Source organism: Eublepharis macularius, chromosome 2 (genome assembly GCF_028583425.1).
Source record: "Eublepharis macularius isolate TG4126 chromosome 2, MPM_Emac_v1.0, whole genome shotgun sequence".
Classification (NCBI taxonomy): Eukaryota; Metazoa; Chordata; class Lepidosauria; order Squamata; family Eublepharidae; genus Eublepharis; species Eublepharis macularius.
In genome coordinates this window covers 6941205-6964103 of record NC_072791.1, presented here as the reverse complement: position 1 = coordinate 6964103, position 22899 = coordinate 6941205, and the positions used below count along the sequence as shown (strand labels likewise).

The following is a 22899-nucleotide window of genomic DNA, read 5'->3' as shown; positions in this document are numbered from 1 at the left end:
TTTCCCAGACAGTTTTCAGTGAATGTATGTGCAAAATCCCACATACAGCTTATGCAGTCTCTGTCTAATAGTAGGTATCACAAATTTATGTATTGGTTATGCAATTTAAATCCATATCACCATATGCTATATCAGAACCCATTTAACATCAAGGTATAAGCTACAAAGGAACTAATGCATACTAATTTCTTAAGTCCAGTCTCCAACATTCCAAATACAAAGAGTCCATATAGGGTCCAATAGCCAGCCCGTTATTGTTGTTCTAGCTTTATGGAGGTCCTAACAACTGCTATGGCAGTTGGTGTTTTAAGTATCTTTCATCTTGGCTTCCACCTTGATCCAAATCTCTTAACTTCTGTAGCATATTTCTTTCAAAATCAGAGCGCAGGTGTGCCAATTAATTGGGACAGTTTTCCAGCTTTGTTTTTTTTTTAATTGGATGGGTTTTTTTATAATTTTCTGGAGAAATCTTCCTAGGCCTCCTACTTCTTAGTTTGAATGCTGAACATTTCTGCAAAGTAACCAATGTTCAGTATAGCACTTGGTTGACTATCAGTTTATCTTTAGGTGGGTAGCTGTGTTAGTTTGCAGTCAGTCCAGGCGCACCTCAAAGACCAACGACATTTTCCAGGGTACACCTTTTCGTGACTGATACCATTGTATCTGATTCAGTGAACGTTGACTCACGAAAGCATATACTCTGGAAAATGTTGTTGGTCTTTGAGATGCCCCTGGACTTAAATTTTGTATAAATTTAGCATGCTGGTGCGATAGCCATCTGTTGCCAAGTGACTGACATTCATATTTTGCCCTCCCCTAAAGAAACTCAAAAACTTCCTTTTCGACACACAACGATAGGAAAAGCTGAAAGAGAGAGGCCTGCCTAAGAGCAGCTTTGAGATCCTGTTTCCGTGCACTAGAGCCCATGCTGGACCATTCAATAGTACCCCTTCACTAGAAACGCTCATCCTCTAGGCACCCCACCTTTTTGAGACTGCAGGCAGGTTTGAAGCTCTGGCACAGTGCGACAGGCGCAGCAACAAAATGGCTGCCACAAAATGGCTGCTAAAGTTTACCTTCAGTCACACGCTGAAGATCCTTGTGCTGTGGAAGCAGCTTCTGCCAACACAGTGTTTTTAAAAAACAGCACCGCCAATCAGAAGACATGTTTGGCAAAAGCCCTGTCTGGCCACACCCATTTTTAAAAAACATTTGGCGAGCGCCAGGAAGGGTATCAGCAGGCACCCTGGTGCCCGTGGGCACCATGTTGGGGACCCCGCTCTAGATGATAATTCTAAAATTGTCACTGTGTTTGTTTGTTGCCACAAAAAGCCTTGTGGCATCTTAATTTTTTTTTTTTTTTTAAATCCAGCACAAGCTTTCATGGACTAGACCCTCTCTCTTCAGATGCAGTGTTTCAGCTTCTCATGAGGAGGGCTACTCAGATAACAAACACCTCTTATTCAAATAAGCAGCACATTAAAACATTGGTGTTCGTTCCATGGCTCATAGAGAGCCACGTTCGCAATTATCCTCAACCGAAAGAGCCACGTTTACTTCCATCCTTGGTGTGACAGTAGCATCTCAGGGAAGCTTTGCAGCTTGCCCGTTCCTTTGATGGCAGCTGTTTCAAGGAACCAACCACAAGCCCCGCTGGGCAATGGCCTTGCCCACTTTCCTGAAACATTGGGCAATAGTGTTCAGAAGGGCCACGTGCGTCTCCATACGTCTCCCGTGCCACCGAGCCGAGTATTGCTGTTTTTAAACTATTTTGCAAAAACTTCAATGTCAAATCAATAATGAATCGATGGCAAAAAGCTCTTTGGAACGAAGCTGGTTTGCACACTGTCCTTTGAAAAATAGTAGGGAACACACAGTTCGGTCCAGAGCCTCCATTGAAAAAGTCCTGGAAGAGAATGCAACCATACAGACTGACGAACAAAAGGACAGCTAGGAGACGTACAGCATGGGGGACATGTATTCGGATACCTGGACTGCCCCAGTTGCACTTTTTTGGAAAGGCCCCACAGAAATATGGCTCTACCCCTTTGTCCCTTCTTGGACAAAGTGAATAATGCCCCCAAAGGACAGCCACTTACCACTTTGCAGTTTTCTTTCTGTGAACAGAAAATCACCTGGGTTATAAAAACCCCTTTGGGATGCTTTTTAACCCCAGCCATGGGTAATGTATTTCAGGCAGATAGAAAAATCCCCTGAAATAACAACAGTGTTAGTGGTTAATAATGGCAGATATTTTCCTTTACTATGTGGGTCTCTGTGGGTTTTTCTGATACCTTGGGTTCAAAGTTTGGGTGCTACAAAACGCTTCGCCAGTACAAAGAGGAATTGCTGGGTGATGGCTGGAATGTGCTTTGGGGGCAGTGAATGCATGCCAAACACAATTTGTGCCCGCTTTTCACTGGGTGTATAAGGGGAGCAACCTTAAATTAAACCCAGAAAACCAGTGAAGTTGTTCTGAGACAGGAGTCATACCACAAAAACCACATCTCAGGCCCAAACTAGTTGTGTGACTTTTAAATTGCACCAGGCTTCCCTTGATCCTGCTCTCATTTTCATAGTCAAGATGGAAGCTAATTTCCTGAATGTTGCGGAGGTCTGATTCATATTGGGACCATAGCATGGCATGAGAAGGGGCTTCACACACACACACACCCGCAGCATGCAACATTGTCATGACCTGAAATTGCTCCCATCTGCAACAGGACACCGACCCCAACTTGATTTTAAAAGTCATGACGAGTTTCAGCCTTTGTGAAAGTCTTACTTACAGTCTTGCTTATAGAGAGCCAGTTTGATGTAGTGGTTAAGAGTGCGGGACTGTAATCTGGAGAGCCGGGTTTGATTCCCCGCTCCTCCGCTTGAAGCCAGCTGGGTGACCTTGGATCAGTCGCAGCTCTCTCAGAGCTCTCTCAGCCCCACCCACCTCACAGAGTGTTTTGTTGTGGGGATAATAATGACATACTTTGTAAACCACTCTGAGTGGGCATTAAGTCGTCCTGAAGGGCGGTATATAAATCGAATGTTATTATTATGTTGTTATAATATACCAATCCTGCTTGTTGGAGCTTCTGACAGTTCTAGCAAATAAAGTTCACCCTCTCCCATGGCAACATGTTTGCACGTGAGCAATGCTGCCAACTGAGGAGTCGTCTCCATCTGCTGCTTCGCTAGCAGCTCTGGGGCTCCACCTGTGCTGCGAACATCTCGAGGAAGGAAAGCCCGGGCTCCTCGAAAGACAGCAGTCAAGGCTGAGCAGCAACTCCGGCAGATGGCTCTCGCTTCGTTGGCAGGGCCCGTTTCATGTTTGCTTAATTAGGCACGCATCATATTGAAAGCGAAAGCGTGTCTGCGTGCCATACGTTGTCTCAAGTGCAAGATGGAGCCTTCTGCCTAAATGCATAGGCAAGGCGTTCGGAGCATGAAGCTAGTCTGTCATTCGAGGAGACCACTGTTTTATTTTCATTCATTCGTAGCCTACACAGGAGGGTGGGAGAGCACGTGTGGTTTTATTTTCTCTGTTTTGTCCTTGCACCATCAGTGAGGGAGTTCAGACTGAGAGGCAGTGGATGGCCTAAGAGTATCCCACAAGTGGGGATTTCAACCTGGGCTCCCAGATCTGGCACCCTGCTACGACACTCAATATCTCGATGGTTGTTGTGGGTTTTCCGGGCTGTATTGCCGTGGTCTTGGCATTGTAGTTCCTGACGTTTCGCCAGCAGCTGTGGCTGGCATCTTCAGAGGTGTAGCACCTCTTTTGGTGCTAAAAGAGGTGTAGCACCTCTTTTGGTGCTACACCTCTGAAGATGCCAGCCACAGCTGCTGGCAAAACGTCAGGAACTACAATGCCAAGACCACGGCAATACAGCCCGGAAAACCCACAACAACCATCGTTCTCCGGCCGTGAAAGCCTTCGACAATACTCAATATCTCCTTTTCTACTCCCTGAGTGTGTTTTGATAGGGCTTCAACAAACATCCATCCCATCCAGCGCACAGCAAGAAGCAAACTCTAGCCTGGAGAATGGCTTCTTACCCCGACTCGGCCGACCTGGCCACCTGGATCCATGCTATGGAAACTTCAAAACTTGACTATTGTAATGCACTACACATTGGTCTCCTATCTAAGTTAACTAGGAGGCTCCAATTGGTGCAAAATGCTGCAGCTTAACTGTTAGCAGGAGCAAGCAGGAGCATGAACATCACTCCCATCCCACACGCACTCCACTGGTTACCTATCAGTTACCATGCTCAGTCCTTAGTCCGGCATACGTATGGGACTGCCTCCCTCCCTATGTCCCTCCACGGCAGCTTCGCTCATCTGAACAGGGTCTCTTGCAGGTGCCAGGCTGCACATGAGCGAAATCAACAGCAGCCCGTACACGGGCTTTCTCTGTGGTGGCCCCTACCCTATGGAACGAGGCATGCCTGAGGAGGTCAGGAGAGCCCCTACGCTCCTGGCTTTCCGCAAACAATGCAAAACCGAATTATTCAAAAAGGCTTTTTACTCAGATAGGGCGGTATTGTAGGAAAGGGATCGCAGATGTTTCGCTAATGAGTTAGGAACCATAGATTTCACCATTATGTTGCCTTACATATTATCTGTTGCTTTGAATATATGCTCCTATATACTACTTGTGCTTCATTTTTGTCTAATGACAGTTCTAGAATTGATTATGTTCTGTTTCAGCCCCCCGTATTGGATCCTTGCTAATGCTATGTCTTTGTAAACTTGTATTCATTTACCCTCTGACATTGTTTATGGAAATGATCTTGACACTGTATGGAAATGCCTGCCCTTGTCCTTGCTACTGATTGTACTAATATCACACTCTGTAATCCGCCTTGAGTCTCAGTGAGAAAGGCGGACTATAAATGACGTAAATAAATAAGATATGAGCCTGGCTGGGCCAAAGATCAGTAGTAGAACAATGTCTGTTCCTTGTCAAAGGGACATGTGTTCACATTCCAGTTTAAACAGCCAGGAAATATTTATTTGTTTATTTAATGCTATTTATATTCCACATTTCTCACTGAGACTCAAGGGTCATAGGGTAAATGAATACAGTTTCAAGAACATTTCCATAAACGATGTCATGGGGTAAAAGAATATGAGTTTACAAAGATATAGTATTAGCAAGGATCCAGTTTGGGGTTGAAGAATTGCTGAAACAGAACATAATTCTAGGACTGACATTGAACAACATAAAGCAGGATATTTTAAGCAACAGATAATATGTAAGGCAACATAATGGTGAAATCTATGGTTTCTCTAACTCATTAGCGAAACATCTGCGATCCCTTTCCTACAATACCGCCCTCTTAGTTGAGAAAAAAGGCCTTTTTGAATAATTTGGTTTTGCATTGTTTGCGGAAAGCCAGGAGGGTGGAGGCTCTTTTGACCTCAGGCAGGCCGTTCCACAGGGTAGGGGCCACCACAGAGAAAGCCCGTGTATGGGCTGCTGTTGATTTCACCCATGTACAACAGACAGCTAGATGAACCATTGATGAATCTCTGTATGAGGGATGAATGCTAGAAGTCCGAACCTTCCCAAAGGACAGGTAAATCATTCTTTAGACCTGTGTCAAAGGCCTTATGCATCAGCAGAAAGCCCCTTATGCTGAAAGAAGATACTCCTTTAGTAGCACAGTACAGATCTGCTGAGATCCACCTCGATGAGTTAGCTGGCTAGCTGAATTTCATACATTGAGTCTCCCCTTTCTGTCCTTGGTGTGGCTCCGTTCTTCTTCCTGGTCTATGGATTAATTTATTAAACTTCTATCCCGCCCTCCCCGCAAGCGGGCTCAGTAAAACATAATTTACATTAAAAACGTCAGTAAAACGACAGAATTAAAACCACCCCCAGACAGCAACCTTACACCCCATCGCTGCCGATAATGCACAAAAGGGTGGGCGAAAAGGAGGGGGAAGAGGTGTTTCAGTCAGCTGTCACTCATATGGGGGGCCAGATGATCATACGGCCCCCCGACAGGAAGCCAGTTGGGAGGCTTTCCGATGACTATTGGACCTGCCTTAACCATATGCCAGGTGGAACATCTCAATCTTGTAGGCCCGCAGGAACGATAGGAGATCTTGGCGGGCCCGCGTGTCCTCTGATAGTTCCTCCAGGCTGGAGCCAGGACCGAAAAGGCCCTGCCTCTGGTTGAGGCCAATCTAGCCTCCCTGTACCACCAGTAGATGTTGGCTCTCAGCACTCTCTGGGGTGCATATGGTGAGAGGCGGCCCCATAGGTATGCCGGTCCCTGTCCGCTAAGGGCTTTAAAGGTCCAAACCAACACCTTCAATTTTATCTGGAACTCCAAAGGGAGCCAGTTCAGCTGCTGCAGGATGGGAGTAATAAGCGTCCTAAACGGAACACCAGTTCCGGATATTGAACTTCCAACATTTTGCCTAAATAGTAAATCCAGCATCAGCAACTTTGGCACAGGCAGAAAGCCAGTGTAACATCCTGTCTTATGGTAATTTAGTGTTGTAAGAGTTTGGCTTGCTGAATCTGACAATGTCCTGGGATGGGACATGCAAATTCAATATACACACAGGAAGCAGATTGTAAGGTACCAAAGGGCTAGGGTGGCTTAAACTGGAGTAACTCTGTTTAGGATTTCACTGTAAATGTAGCCTTAGTTTTGCAGAACCAACTTGAGCTGGGAAAGCTTCGAATGCCTGGCTGGCCCTAGACTGCTGTCTTACATTGTACCTGCCGAATTTGCACACAACTTTCCTGGTACACCAATGGGTACATCATGTCCCGTGATTCCAACTTGAGCTGGGAAAGCTTCGAATGCCTGGCTGGCCCTAGACTGCTGTCTTACATTGTACCTGCCGAATTTGCACACAACTTTCCTGGTACACCAATGGGTACATCATGTCCCGTGATTCCAATCACTGTACACTAGATGGCAGTACCCTCTAACTAGACAGAGAAATTCTAGCGTTTTTAGCAACAGCAGGCTTTCCCCAGCGCCCTTTGTTTTTTCTCCAAGTGAAGCAAAAAGCTTGGTTTGCACTAAGAGCCAGTGTGAGCGTCAGGGTTAGAGTGCCGAGGCTAGAAGCGTGTGTGTAAAGTGCCATCAAGTCACAGCCAATTTATGGTGACCCCTGCTGGGGTTTCAAGGCAAGAGACGAACAGAGGCGGCCTGCCGTTTTCTGACTCTATATAGCAACTCTGGACTTCCTTGGCAGTCTCTCACCTAAGTATTAACTATGGCTGACTTGGCTTAGTTTTTGAGATCTGATGAGATTCCTAGGCCATCCAGGTCAGGCTAGGAGACTGACGTTCAGTTCCCACTCACCCATGAAGTTGGGTGGGTGATCCTGAGTGGAAAAACCTCTTGTATGTACAGATGAGTCCTTGTGCTGGAGGAAAATTTGGACGTTAGAAGTTGTAGGGAAAATGGTGGATAAAAGTTTTGGAGTTTGCATCAATGGCAAAACTTACTTCGCTGATAAGAGAAAAGTCATTAGTTACATTTTTGACTGAATGGAAACCGTTTATAGACTTTTTACATGAAATAGATAATAAGGACTTGATGACATCTGGATTTATGGATTAAGAATCATGAACAATAGAAAAAAAGAGGGCTCTTTAACTTAGAGTAAGTGAGACTCTGAAAATGATGTATATTTGTTGCAGAGAAAATCACAACTTGTTTTCGTTTTTTACTTTTTTTCTTTTCCTTGTTTATGTATTGTTAGTGTGTCTTTTTTTAGAATGTTGTGTTTTTTATCTTCTATGTTTATTTTCTATAGCTTTTATGTTATTGTTTATAGCCTAAATAAAGAAAAATTCTTCTCCAAAACAAAAAGAAGTTGTAGGATGCGACCTGATGTCTTTTTCCATCAGTTTGCAGATCTGAAATACGGCGTAGTCCTGCAGTAAAATGCCGTAGGGCAAATTGAAAATCCCATCAGTATTACAAGCAATGCACTTTTATAGATGCAATTGTACTGGCGTGGCTTTCAAATGTCCAATGTCAGCTTCAGTTACTTCTGTTCCTTCCTTGAAGAAGAAGAAGGTGTAGGATCGCCAGGGTTTTTTTTCAGCTGGAACGTGGTGGAATGGAGTTCCGGCACCTCTTGAAAATGGTCACATGGCCAGTGACCCTGCCCCCTGACCTCCAGACAAAGGGGAGTTTAGATTGCCCTCCGCACCACTCCAGTGGCACGGAACACAATCTAAACTCCCCTCTGTCTGGAGATCAGGGGGTGGGGCCACTGGCCATGTGACCATTTTCGCCGAGGGCAATTTAAACTTTTAAAAACTCCCCCCCTTGTTCCAGCTGACCCAAAGTGACGTCATTGCGCAGTCCCGGAAGCGTGTGCGCATTTTGCGCGTGCGCATGTGGTACCAGGGGCATCGCTTCCCACCAAGAGTTGCCCCCTGTGCTGGCAACCCACTGAGTTCCACCACCTCTTTTCCCAGAAAAAAAAGCCCTGAGAATCACAACTGACTCGTGGCAACTCCATCCTCTGGGTATTCCAGGGAAGAGATGAGCAGAGGTGGCTTGCCATTTCCTTCCGGCATGTAGCAAAGCCAGTTTTCTTTGATGGTCTCCCATCCGAGTACTAAATGTGGCTGACCCTGTACTAGTCCGGTTGCTGTTGCTTGCTGGGAGTCACAAGAATTTTATCCTCAAGTGCAAAATATCAGGTTTAGTTAGGAACTGAAAGGGAAATCCATTCTTCTTAGGCACTGCGGAGAAAGTAGGTACGTGCCTGCGTGCGGCCGTGCGCTCTTCAGTCCCAGCCTTAATTTAAATCTATGGCTGCAACTTTAGACTGCATCCACCTTTGTTGATTATTGCATAAATAGTTCCGCTGTTGATGTAGCGATTAGCGTGATGGACTCTAACCGCAAGGACATAGCTATGGACAGCAGGCCGGGCTCCAGCAGCTAAGACAAATGGCAGAAATTAACACCTTCACTCAGGACGCGCAACAGAGTGTATGCTTGTTGTGAGTGTGAAATGTGTGTGATTTTCTGCTGAATGGATGTGGCTTGGATTCTAGCCTCGGATTCTGCTACTGTGGCTCAATTGCATAGTAAATATAGTTTGTTGCATTGCAGCAGGTGACTGTTAACGGAGAGGGTTTACCATTGCCTGCCTCTGCCACCTAGTCTTCACTGGAGGTCTCTCTTCCAATTACTAACCGAGGCTGACCCTGCTTAGCTTCCGAGATCTGGTGAGACTGGGCTTGCTTGGGCTATCCAGGTCAGGGTGGAATAGCCTTGGGGAGGTGCAGTTGCCTTGCTAGGACTCAGAGTAGACCTGTAAAGACAGCATGTAGTCAGGCCTTACATTCATTCATTCATTTATCTATTTACGTATGTCATTTATAGTCTGCCTTTCTCACTGAGACTCAAGGCAGATTACATAGTGTGAGATTAGTACAATCAGCATCAAGCACATTTCCATAAACAATGTCATAGGATGGTTGTTGTGGATTTTCCGGGCTGTATAGCCATGGTCTTGGCATTGTAGTTCCTGACATTGTAGTTCCTAATAAATGACCTGCCAACATCTTCTCCACACTGTGACACTGAGAGATCTCTGTCTTTTGGTGCTACACCTCTGAAGATGCCAGCCACAGCTGCTGGCGAAACGTCAGGAACTACAATGCCAAGACCACGGCTATACAGCCCAGAAAATCCACAACAACCATCGTTCTCCGGCTGTGTAAGCCTTCGACAATATAATGTCATAGGATTTTACAAAGATAGCATTAGCAAGGATCCAATACATACCTGACTGAACCCACAGGAGAATGAGCGGGTAGAAATGAATTTGCACAGTTCACCCGCGGCCGGTGGAGGATCCCTTTTGGAACTGGAACTCCAAGCCATAGAAAACCAACAGAGCCAGCAAGCAGACAGGGGGTCGAAGCTTTCTCTCCCCAGAGCTGGGTTTCTATTTGCAGAGAGTTTTGTATGGGGAGAAGCATTCCGAACTGGAATGCACCACCTGGTTCTCCGTCAAGTGACTGGATGAAGCGAAGAGGAAGAGCAGAGAAGCGGTGGCTAGTTGAATGGAGAGTTGACTGAAGGTGGCATGGGGGGGGGGGCATATCTCTGGCAATCTGGCACCCGATTAGGGTGTTTGCTGTAGAGGCTCAGCACAACAGATGTTACAAAGAGGCTCTGTGTCTAAAGGTGTCTTTTCCACCCCAGGTGGTTCAGGGAGGGGCGGGGAGGCAGTCTACCGCTTCATTCTCCAAAGCCTCACCCCGCATACCTAGAAAAGTGAGGAGGCAGTTTTTGCCTTGCCTTTCCTCCAAAGAGTTCAGGCTAGCATACATTGGTTTGGCCTGTGTCCATTTTATTCTCCCAACAACCCTGTGAGGTAGGTCAGGCAGAGAGAGTGACTAGGCCAAGATTGCCCAGTGTGCTCAATAGCAGTGGAGACATTTATTTTATTTGTTTGTTTATTTTATTTATACCCCGCCCTCCCCACGAATAGACTCAGGGCGGCTCACAGCATGCATAATAATTAAAAAACTATAAAATCGGAGGTACTTTAAAACAATCATTAAAATAGTTCAGATGTGCATAGGCCACTTAAATTGACAATCGGCAGCCGCATATGAGCCATAACGTGCGGTGAAACCTGGAGAAAGTGGGGTTTGGGGAAGGAAAAGACCTTGGCATGGCATAATTCCATAGAGTCTACCCCCATTTTCTCCAGGTGAATTGATCTCTGTGGCCTGGAGACCAGTTGTAATTCCAGGAGATCTCCAGCTACTACCTGGGGGCTGGCAACCCTGGCATACACATGGCTGAGGGCAGTCACAGAAAAGGTGGTGGTCTTCGGTGGAAAGGTGAAAGGACACTCGCTGGTCCTCAGCCAAAGGCCCAGCGGAACATCTCCGTTTTACAGGCCCTGCGGAACTGTAACAGGGCCCACAGGGCCCGGATCTCCAGCTGGAGAGCCTTCTACCAGGCTGGGGCCAGGGCAGAAAAGGCCCTGGCCCTGGTTGAGGCCAGACAGATGTCCTTCGGGCCAGAGACCACCAGGAGCTGCTTGTCTGTAGAGCACAACACCCTGCGGGGGACATAATGGGAGAGGCGGTCCCACAGGGTGTTGAACCTGAGCTTCTCCAGTTATAATATGACACTCCAAGTGGAGGGAATGTAGGGGCGAATATCCTGTATTGTGTGGGGGTTGGACTAGATGACCCTTGGGGTCCCTTCAAGCTCTGTGTTTCTATACTCTTAACTACATTGACAAGGTGGATTCTATCACTTCAGGTAGAAAATCGCATTTTTGGAATGCTCTGCCTTGTTTGGAAGTTCGCTACAAACAGAAAGCGAACACAGCAGGCAGGAGCCAGGTTAATAATAATGTTATTGTTGACAGCTATTTTGTTGGCCTGCAGTCTCTCTATTAGTTCTAATTTTTACCACTGCCGTTTTGTGTTTCAGGTTGCTTGCAGCTACTGTTTTAGGCTGTTCTTTTGGTAGGCAGTGTTATTTTGGTAACATTTTTGGCGATGATTTGCTTAACATGAGTATTATTTATAGCAGAAAAGCAAGCTACAAATCTTCTAAAGACAGAAAGGAAGAACTGGTCTCCCCCCATCCCAGACTGGGGTTATCTTAACAAAACCTGAGACTCCCATGAGAGAGGGAGGCCATGAGAGGGAGGGCAGGAAGGGTTGCATCAGTGCTCTCGTGGCCCCTTCTTATATGCCCAGGGTAAGGCCGATCACCACCTTGAGGTCAGGTAGCAATTTTCCCTAGGCCAGTTTGGCTTGGGATCCTCCTGATGGTGTTTTGCCATCTTCTGGGCATGGAGCAAGGGTCACTGGGGGTGTGGGAGGGGAAGTAATTGTGCATTTCCTGCACTGTGCAGGGGGTCAGACTAGATGACCCTGGAGGTCCCTTCCAGCCCTGTGATTCTGTGATTCCCTGCCCACCAGAAGTGTTAACTAATTTAGCGTAACTTGTGAATGGTCTCTGTATTTTTCCCAATTAGATTTAATTATTACATTTCACTTGATAATACTAAGTAAAAATGCTTCCTACACTTTTTGGGCGCTTGATGTGCTCCCCCCGCACCACATACAAACGAATGCTTAGTGAGAATGCGCTCACGGCTTCAGATGAAGCATAAGCTACGAATGCATATTCAAAAATGATGATTTGGTCACCATTAAAGTGCAGTGCAGTGTATAACAGACTAGGATCTGGGAGACCCAGGTTCGAATCTCACTCCACCATGGAAACTTGCTGGGAGACCCTGGGCCAGCCAGACACTCGCAGCTTAACCTGCCCCACAGGGTTGTTGTGTGATTAAAATAAAGGGCAAAGAGAACAGAGTAAGCCACTTTGGATCATCGTTGGGAGAAAGGTTACAAATGAGGTTAATAAATGCAGAGGCTCAGGCCAGCATGTGATTTCATACTAGGACCCATCAGTTGCCGAGAAGAGCTCACAAACAGGGCCCAGAGCCCAAGGCCTCCCTTCCCCTGATGTTGCCTCCTAGCTCTGGGTTTCTGGAAGCTCCTTTCAGTCACCATAGCCAGTAGCAGGGCTTTATTTCAGCAGGAATGCAGTGGAACGGAGTTCCACAGCCTCTTGAAAATGGTCACATGGCTGGTGGCCCCGCCCCCTGATCTCCAGACAGAGGGGAGTTGAGATGGCCCTCCGTGGTTCCTGAATCCATGGCTCTTGGGGGACCTCATGTCCCTCTACTAGAAGAGGGGGTTCCAAAAATTCTCCCTGCCCAGGCTCATCAGTTGTTAAATCTTTAGCATGGGGTTGCCAACCTCCAGGTAAGGCCCGGAGACCCACCCTGGAGTGCAACTCATCAGTTCTTCTGGAGTAAACAGCTGCTTTGGAAGGTGGACTCTATGACATTATATCGCACTGTGGTCCCCTCTCACCCACCTTCCCCAGCCTTCACTCCCCAAAGTGCCAGTGTGGTGTAGTGGTTAGAGTGCTGGGCTAGGATGCTCCGGATTTGAGCCCAGTGGTACCTTAGAGACCAACAAGCTTTTTGGACTGTAAGCTTTCACGAGTCAGAGCTCCCTTCTTCAGTCATCAGACACCAGACTAGGATCTGGGAGACGCCGGTTCGAATCCCCACTCCACCACTGGGTGACCTTGGGCCAGTCACACCGTCTCCACCTAACCTACCCCACAGGTGAAAGATCAAGATGGGTAGCCCTGTTAGTCTGTCTGTAGCAGCAGAAAAGAGCAAGAGTCCAGGAGCACCTATAAGACTGAAAAAAAATGTGGTGGGGTATGTGGTTTTGTGAGTCACAGCTCACTTCTTCAGATACCTGAGCTGTGACTCACGAAAGCTCAGACCTGATCAGACCCCAGTCCTAGACTCTTGCTCTTTTCTACTGGCATCTGAAGAAGCAAGCTGTGACTCACAGAAGCTCATACCCTATCACAAATTTTGTTAGTCTTATAGGTGCTACTGGACTCTTGCTCTTTTCTATTAGTATCTTAAGAAGTGAGCTGTGACTCACAAAAGCTTATCCCCTACCACAAATTTGTTAAGTCTTAGAGGTGCTCCTAGAGTCTTGCTCTTTTCTACTGGTATCTGAAGAAGTGAGCTGTGATTCACTGAGAGCCAAGCTACAAGTGACGCCTGACACAGGTTGGACACTTGTCAGCTTCCCTCAAGTTTTGATGGGAAATGTAGGCGTCCTGGTCTTGCAGCTTGGCTCTCCATTACAGCTGCAAGACCACGATGCCTACATTTCCCATCAAAACTTGAGGGAAGCTGACAAGTGTCCAACCTGTGTCAGGCGTCACTTGTAGCTTGGCTCTGACGCTCATACCCTACCACAAATGATGTTAGTCTTATCGGTGCTCCTGGACTCTTGCTCTTTTCTACTGAAGAAGTGAGCTGTGATTCATGGAAGCCTCCCACAAATTGTGTTAGTCTTAGAGGTGCTCCTGGACTCTTGCTCTTCTCTGCTGCTACCCCACAGGGTTGTTGTGAAAATAAAACGGAGAGCAACGTAAGTCCATCGGGGAGAAAGGGAAAGGTGGGGGGGGGGGGTGGAATGAGCGCCGCGAAGGCGCTGCCTCCCCGCCGCCTCCCGCCGCGGCGCCTCCCGGCCGGCCACCGCAATGCAGGCGCCGAAGGGCGCTCGGCTGCCTCCGGGGCGCGATGCGAAGCGGGGCCGGCCGGACGCGTGCGGCTCCCGGGCGGCGAGCGCGGCGCTGGGCCGGGCCGGGCTCCGCCCGCTGCTCCCGGGGCGGCCGGGCTGGGCTGCGGGGAGGGGGCGCTGCGCGGCCGGCCCTGACGTCAGGGGCTGTGCCGCCGCCGCCGCCGCCGCCTCCCCGGCCGCCCGCCCGCCCGCTCACTCGCGCCGGAGCCCCTGGAGCCGAGCGGCTGGCTGGCTGGCTGGCTGCGGAGCCCGACGGCGCGCCGGCTCGCCATGGCCCGGCCCGCCCGCCGCCGCCCGCCCGGGCCCGCGGAGGGCAGCGGCCAGGTGGGCACCTCGAGGGGAACGCGGCCGGCGGGGCCTCCTGGAGAGCCCGGGGCCCGCGTGGGCGGCGGGGGGGGGGGTCGCGCCGGGGCGAAGTTGGGCGGAAGCTCCCGGGCGCAGACGGGCTGGCGCGCAAAGGCAGCCCGGGCGCAGTCGGAGGGAAGCCCTGGGCTCTCCGGTGGGGCGGGCGCCCGGAAAAACGCCCCGAGGGGTTGCAAGCCCGAAGTCTGTCTGTGCACATTTCTCCCGGCCGGTTTGGCTGGGGAGTTGTGCCATCTTCTGGGCATGGGTGTGTGTGTGTGTGGGGGGGGGGGGTAATTTGGGATTCTCCTGCATTTTGCAAGGGGTTGGACTAGATGACCCTTAAGGTCCCTTGCAGCTCTGTGATTCTTTGATCTATCTATCTATCTATCTATCTATCTATCTATCTATCTATCTATCTATCTATCTATCTATCTATCTATCTATCTATCTATCTATCTATCTATCTATCTGCACAGGCGCACATACAGTGTGTGTAAACCTGCCCGCTGTCGGATTTGGCACGATTCGCACACGCGGGCGTGCCAGTCCCTGGTGTGGATCCACAGAGGCAGCCTGTGGGCTGGAGCAGCTGATCGGCAGGGAGGGAGCCAGCCAGCCAGCCAGCTAGGGGTGATCCGAGCCGCCCGGCCTCGTCCTTTGCGGCTGAACTTGGAGGAGGGGGTCGCCTGGTGGAGTTTATTTTGGTCTCTCTTGGCTGCTGCTTCTTGCTTGGGGCCTAAATCTTGGGGGGCGGGGGGAGGTGACTGGGAGAGGCCGGGGTTCTGGAACTGCAGCGGGGGCTCTGATCTTTGCTGGGAGAGGGGAAGACCAGTCTCCGTGCTGGTTTGCATTAAGTAGCTGCAGTGTTAAGGTTCCCCCCTGCCCACGCCTGATCAGCTGCAACACCCCCCCCCCCCACAATTCCTGCCCTAAAAGAATCTGCTCAGCCTCTACAACCAGCTCCCGGGAAGCCTCTCTCCTCTGCACCCTGTGGGGGGGGGTCTTGCAACCCCCCAGTCCACACCTCTCAGTCACTGCCTGTGTGTGGGCTGCCTTTGGAGTGCCTGCTCTCCCTCCCTTCTCTTCCTCCTCCTCCTCCTCCTTTCGCCTACCCTTTATTTGCTGGGAGGTTTTTTCCCTTTAAAGAACACCCACCGCCACCCCCAGCCAGCCATCCCCCCCCCACGTTATCCCCGATCCCGAATTTCCCTCTGTCATATTAGGAAGTGAGCCGTGATTTCGGTCGTGCTGAATCATAGCTTTGCTTTGCGGAGTGTGTCATCGGAACCATCAGGGCAACATTCTTTTTCTCTCTCCCTCCCTCCCCCCTAACAGTTGTGAACGGATTTTTTTTTTTTACATTTTTTAAAATATATTTTTTTGCTCCGGGAGGAATGCAGCAGCGGTGGCTGGTCCGATCCCTGACCGAGGAAGGAGAGAGCCGAAGGCGAAGCTTGCCCAAAATAACCAGACAGGGAAGAGAAGAAACAGCGGCCGCATAGATCCGTTCTCTTTCTGGCGTGTGCTCACCCTCTTGCACTCTTCAAACATTAGTGTGCCTTGTTGAGAAATATAGCGCTATAAGTGTACCCACAGAGCTGTGTGCATCGACTGCTTCCTTCGCTGCCGTGTGTCGTCATCTCTGGAGGAATTTGCAAGAAGCCCCGCTGGCGTTTTGGCCGGCCTACAAGTGCCCAAAAGCTGAGAAACCCAAACCTCCGGATCTGCATCCCAAAATCTGTCTCACTTCTGCAATAACACCACAGTTGTCAAGAAAACCTGAGGCTTTCCAGGAGGGCGAGGGCAGGGATTTTAAAAAAAACTTTTTTCTTCTGAAAAAAAAATATATTTCCCCCCCTCCCAATATTGCATGCACACACACACACACACACACACAAACGCCAACCATGATGTTTCGAGACCAGGTTGGAGTGCTGGCCGGTTGGTTCAAAGGCTGGAACGAGTGTGAACAGACTGTTGCTCTTCTTTCGCTGTTGAAGAGGGTGAGCCGGAGCCAGGCGCGCTTCCTTCAGCTCTGCTTGGAGCATTCCTTGGCCGATTGCGCCGAACTCCACATTCTTGAAAACGAAGCCAATAACGCTGGTAAGTCTCTCTCTTCTCCCCCACCCTCCCCTGCTCCAGTTCATTTTACATGCTACATTGTTTCCTGATTGACAGCTGTTAAGGGATGCAGGCGCTCAGACTGGAGAAGGGGGAATGTGGGTGCCCCACAGAAATCACCCCCATTGTCTTTCTCGAAAGGAATGCAACAAGCACATGCCCTGGACGCCGCCTTTCGGTTGGGTTTTTCGGCCGCAAACTCTGGCGGAACTATGGGTCCGTGTGAACGAATGGTATTTTTTGGCCCTTTCCTCCCATGCAACTTCCTGTCCAATTAGTAAGTCAAGTCACGTAGAGTCTGGATTTCTTTGGCTTCTTTTGGGCTCTGTGGCTCGCACTGGCATTCACTGAGTACCTACCTTGTGTGGTTGTCGGATAATTCCCCCTCGCATGGGGGAAGCGGGAGTCCGCGTGAACAGCTGTGGTTGTTTTCACTTGTGTTTTCTTATGGCAATTCCACATGTGTGTGTTTTCACAAGACAGTTGTGTGTTTGTGCATGTGGAGTTGGCAGCTCTCTGGAAAGGCCATTTGGGAAACTCTAGGGAAATACTGCAGCAAAAACTGGAAATCCTTGTGCATGGTCGTTTATTGAAAATGCTGTGCTTTACTGCATAATTAGCTACATATATGTTGAATAGGCAGATTTGGCTCTGATTTTTTTTAGTGCTTTTTCTCTCTCCTAACTTCCTGTTGGTGGACTTGTCAGGTGGTAAACTGTAGGCATGAGGAAAACTGGAGTAAAGGATTACTCATTCCTGTCTTTTACAGTAAGAAAAGTCCCAGGCATTTTGTCCTCCCAGGAGCTGAAAAAATTTGTCTGTAGGAATTTTTTACATTTTATCTTACTATGTGGCTGACATCTAAAGATAGGATATGGGCCTTCATAATTTGCCTCTGGTGATGAAAAACGTTGAGTAATTCTTAGCATTTACAAAATACATCTCATGTGTGTCTTCACATGTGCTTTGTTAGCATTCCTTACCACATCCCTGCAAGGTAGGCCAGTATTTCCCCCAAGAAGCATTAGCAAGCTGAGAAACATTGTCTTGCCAAAAGACTTGTTTGGTTTGCAAGTGAAATGAAGTTTGAAATGGAGGGCTGCACACCATGTCCTTCTTCTCTCTAGCATATGTGTATCTTGACTGGTCAACTTGCCCCCCCCCCCGCAACCCCCGAAAAAGTACGGCAAAGTCCGTAAATCTTTGTGCATCTCTTTTTTTTAGTGACAGCCATGCAGAGATTCAAGAGAGAGATTTTTGGTCTTCCAAAGAAAGGGGTGGTACAGCCTAGTAGCTGAGCTACTGATCAGGAAGCCACTGGTTCAAATCGTACCTCTCTTATGAACTAACCAGCTGTCCATGGGCAAGTCTTAGCTCAAGTTCTTAGTACACAATATGACATTTCTGGCATATAATAAATAGGAGGTTAACATTCTTAAATAAGCTTGTTAAATCAAAACTCGTAAATGTTAATGGTTGAATGTTGAATGTGTTATTAAGTTATATTGAAAGTTAAAGTTGTTTATTGAATTAATGTAATTTTTTGAAAAATAAAATAAAAACTCATTAAATAGCTGTCAGTATGCACAAGTTCTGACTTATCTTGACACAGCTGGGTTAATTTGAGTGCGGTACACCATATGGAAGTGTGTATTTTATAGATTATATGGCTCTACCTTCTGAAAACGGGTGGCTAGGGCTATTGAAACAGCTCTGGTGCCAGGCACACCAAGTGATCCCTGCAGTACTGGGATGTCGCCCACTGGTGCCATCATCATGCCAGCATGGGTCCAAGTTGATCGACCCCGGAGGTCCTGCTGGCACTATGAGGGTCGCTGGCTCAGCTTGCTTCCCCCCTTTCCCCGTGGCTCTCCAGGGTAGCGTCCCTCCAGGAACATCTCCAGTAAATTTAAGGGCCAGTCCACCTTTACTTGGGAAGAGATGGGCACGAACTGAAATACGAACCAAAGTTCGTGACGAACTGGGCTGGTTCATGGTTCACGAACCAGCGGTTCATCAGAGTCCATTTCTGACAAACTGCCACAAACTTTAGGCTGGTTCGTTTGGTTTGTTTTTTGGTTCATCACTGCAGACAGCCTGGCGCCGATCAATCAGTTTCCTAGGCAACAGGGGATGGACTTCCTGTAGACCTACTGCTGACCCGGAAGTGGCCTTCTGCTGGCCCGGAAGTGATGATTTACTGACCTAGATGTGACGTTTCCACAAACCAAACAAACCGGTTTGCGAACTGGGGCAGGTTCGTGAAAGTTCGTGGTTCATGGTTTGTGAAATGCGACGAACCACGAACCGCACAGTTCATTTTTTCCCCGGTTCGTGCCCATCTCTACTTGGGAATGTTCACCTGAATTACCACCCCATAGGGCTGGATCTTACAGTTATGCAGGTGGGTCTCCTACCTATAACAGAGACACCCCCCTCTCCTACAAGAAGCCAATGCTTTTCTCCTTAGGGGGAGATTGCTCTAAATTGCCCCAACGTGATTCTTGTGCCAGCAGAAAAGGTTGGGGTAAGCATGGTATAGCGAGCACTCGGTTTGCACAAGAGCAAAGTGGGACAGTTTTGCCTCGTCTCCCTCTCTTTGCTGTATCTTCTTATGGGGGGCAGTGGCTTTTGTGAGGATCCCCTTTTGAGTTGGGGAGGGGGGTTGCAGGGGCACTCTGTGAGAAGGGAAAGGTGAGGGAAGACTGGCCACTACAGACACCTGTGGACCTTCTTATTTAGACAGCGGAAGATGCGCTTTCTCTTGGCTGAGATTTGTGCTTGTCAATCAGCAGAAGTGGAATAAATCGGAAACACTAGCGGTAAGAAGGGCTGTAGCTTGACATTGATCCGTTCTCAAACGTGTTTTCATCCGTTAAAAGATCCATTATATAAACGGGCAGAAGTTTTTTCTTAAAAATTGTTGTTGTTATTCGTGTAAGGATCTTTACAAATCCACAGGTGGCAAGCATCTTCTTAGGTTTTCCTCCTCTTTTCTCACCTAGGAAGGAAAGCCTCTTCAGCAGTCTGTGAAAGAGCAAGATTTAAGTCCAGTTTAAAGTCGCTTTGAAGACCAACAAGATTTCCGGAGTATAAGCCTTCAAGAGTCGAGCACTGGTATAACAAAGGAAGCTTTGACTCTTGAAAGCTTATGCCCTAGAAATCTTGTTGCTTTCAGGTGCTCTTGTTCTACTACTGGCTCCGAGAAGCACATGAGTCCTCTAAAGACATAGAAAATTACGTGTGCTTTTTTTAGAAAACTTTGTTTTGTATGCAGATTTATGCATAAATGCAAAATTATGTACCTTTATGAAGATTTAATTGAGTTTCATGGCTGGCTAAGGTTTTGTTTCTAAATCAAGTGACAGACGAAGCAATTAGCTGTTTGGGGAGGGGAAAGGCATCAAACGGTCCTTTGGTAAGTCATATGCGAATTTTCAATTTGCCCGGCAGTGTGTGGTGCAGTCATGTGGTTATTTTCTTGGTCTTAAGAGAAAGGCCTTCAAGTTCAAGGACACTTTTTCTTTACGTCCTTACTTTTGCATGTTTGGCTCTGCCCCTAAGCAAACGTTACGACTGAATTACATTGTATCAAAAGTTCTTCCTTAGTTGTATTTATTTGGTTGCTCCATTAAGCCAGAGATGGGCTGGGGCAGATGGAAAGGAGAGTCCAGATTTTCTCTGAATCGTGTATATGTGTCTGCCATGGCACACACACGTGTGTGTGTTTGCATTCAAGAAGCTTTCTGGAAGAAGTTTCCTGACTGGTTCTCTGTGAATGGGCAATTGCGTCACGTTTGGCTGTGTGTCATTTACCAAGGATGCCATGAAAACCTTCTTTCTTAAGAGGGTGGGCTGCATCATCCGGCTCGAGGCTCGTTGCAGTCTAAAATGTTTACACCTTGGGGTTTGCACATGGCTCATCATAGGAGAGGCAGAAGGTTGGTGGAAGCATATGGGTCAGCCCCATTTTGCAGGAGGTGGAATTCTTGCTTTCTGGGTACTATAGAGTCTCAAACCAAGAGCCCACCGTGTTTACTTGGAGAAAAGAATGTTGCATTTCCCCAGTCATTCATAGTGGAACACAGATCTTGCAAGTTTTCTGGCAGCCACTTGACGAGCCCGTCCAGTTGAATGCAGGGAAGTCTTAAGAGTGAAACTAGAAAAGCAGTCGAGGAGCCCAATGGGAGAGAGGGCAAGTGGCATGGGGGAACCCTGCTGGGACTGGATATTTCCTTTTATAGTTGGTGTGAGCAAGTACGGAAGACTGCTGTTGCGGGTGATGTGCCACAAATTTCGTCCAACAGTGGAACACTCTAAATCTTACCCAGTGCTCTGACGCGGCAGCTTCGCTAATCTGGACAGGCCCATCTGCACCCTGCAAATGGGTAAAATTGGCGGCGGCTGCCCGTACATGTGCCTTCTCTGTGGTGGCCCCCACCATGTGGAAATGGCGTGCCAGAAGAGGTCGGGAAGGCTCCCACTCATGTGGGTTTCCGCAAACTATGCAAAGCTGAATTATTCAGGAGGGCTTTTTCACTCCGGTAATAGGTCTGTGCTGTAAGAAGTGCCTCAGAGAGATACTTTGGTGTAAAGGGACAGCAGCTGTAGACTGTACTACTGGGTACTGTCTATTGATGTAGATATGCTTCTATCGGATACTTTCTGCCTCATTTAAAAGGTCACGTCAGATTACTTGTGTTTTGTTCCAACAATGTTTCATCTCTATTCAGAATTATTACTTTCACATTTCTGCAATTGTATTGTTCATTGAATGTCTCAGTCACAGTCCCCTTGAAAAAGCTGGATGATAGATAACATCAATGAATTAGTAAAGCAAATCTCGTGTATTTAGCTGAGAAAGGGCAGTTAAAAATGAACAGTTTCTGAACCTCCGTTAAGGGATTAGTAGCAGGAAATGGGATTATACATTTGTACCCTGTTAATATGTGAATTTCTCTATCTGCCACAGCTGTAGTTAAGCATTACATGAGCATGATTACACATGAACACATGAATCTGCGTTATACTGAATCAGAACTTTGGGCTGTCAAGATCAGTATTGTCTGTTTGGACCGGCAGCGGCTCTCCCAAGTTCTCAGGTGGAAATCTTTCACAACACCTTCTACCGGATATTTTAACTGGAGATTCTGGAGACTGAACCTGGGGCATTCTGCATGTCAGCAGATGCCATACCAGTGAGCTACACCCCTTCCCCAGGTGTTTAATCATGATTTAAAAGTGTAGCATGCTGGCTACGGCACACCGCCTTGAGGATGCATCAAGAAAATTAGCAAAGCCGTTGACCCGAACGAGTCCGCTTTTGAGTAAACATGCATAAGATCATGTTGAACCGGGGCAGTTTCAGATCAAATCGCGCTGATCCGCAATCCCACGTCGACAATAACAGGGTTGTCATAAGGGCTGTGGAGAGGCTACAGTTTATGGTGTTCGGAAGAGAACATAAGCAGCAAGTATCACTTTTGTTCTTTGCCAGGAGTCTTTTAATTAGGATTTCAATTGCTCAATTGCTATTTTTATGTCTATTGTATATAGTCTGTTGCGAAACTGAATTATTCAAAAGGGTTTTTTACTCAGATAGGAGGGCTGTATTGTAGGGAGGGGGGGTCTCGTAGAGATTCTTTAATAACAAGTTAGGGACCAGAGACTTCGCTGCTATGTCACCGTATGTCCTATCTGTTGCTTAAAGTATGACCCTACTGGGTAGTTCTGTGTTGTCGAATGTCAGTCCTAGAATTGCTTATGTTCTGTTTCAGCATTTCGTCAACTCTGTATCGAATTTTTGCTATCTTGTTATATCTCTGTAAGCTTGCATTTATTTACCCTACGGCGTTGTTTATTGAAATGTCCTTGATACTAACCCACACCTTCACCCTCTTTATAGATGATGAGCAGGCGAATTGCTGAAATGCTGTATGTAAGATTTGTGTTTTTATTATTATTTCTGTATTTTGTTTTTGTTGTAACTGAGCCCGCTTGCGGGGAGGGCGGGCTATACATTCAATAAATAATAACAATAATAATGATGATATTGACTGTATTGATCTCACACTGTGTAATCCGCCTTGAGTATCACGGTGTAATCCTAAGAAGAGTTACTCCATTCTAAGCCCATTGAAATCAGTGGGTTTACACTGGAGTAACTCTTCGTATCAGTGAGAAAGGTGGGCTATAAGTGATATAAACAAACAAACAAATGTGCATACCAAAATAAAATTTCCTCTAGATTTATAATTTTTTCATCTA

General features: G+C 47.6%; 1 protein-coding gene across 3 annotated transcripts in view; it reads left to right on the top strand.

Moving 5' to 3' along the window:
- The first annotated feature begins 14383 nt into the window (after window positions 1-14383).
- SAMD4A (sterile alpha motif domain containing 4A) overlaps window positions 14384-22899 on the top strand; it is a 202126-nt gene continuing 193610 nt past the window's right edge. For 2 of the 3 annotated variants that reach the window (XM_054970335.1, XM_054970333.1), the window contains exons 1-2: window positions 14384-14490; window positions 15847-16614. In XM_054970335.1, coding sequence (XP_054826310.1) covers window positions 16419-16614 — 196 coding nt within the window. In that variant the 5' untranslated portion in view covers window positions 14384-14490; window positions 15847-16418. The remainder of the gene's footprint in view (window positions 14491-15846; window positions 16615-22899) is intronic. The other variant, XM_054970334.1, reaches the window with a different exon arrangement.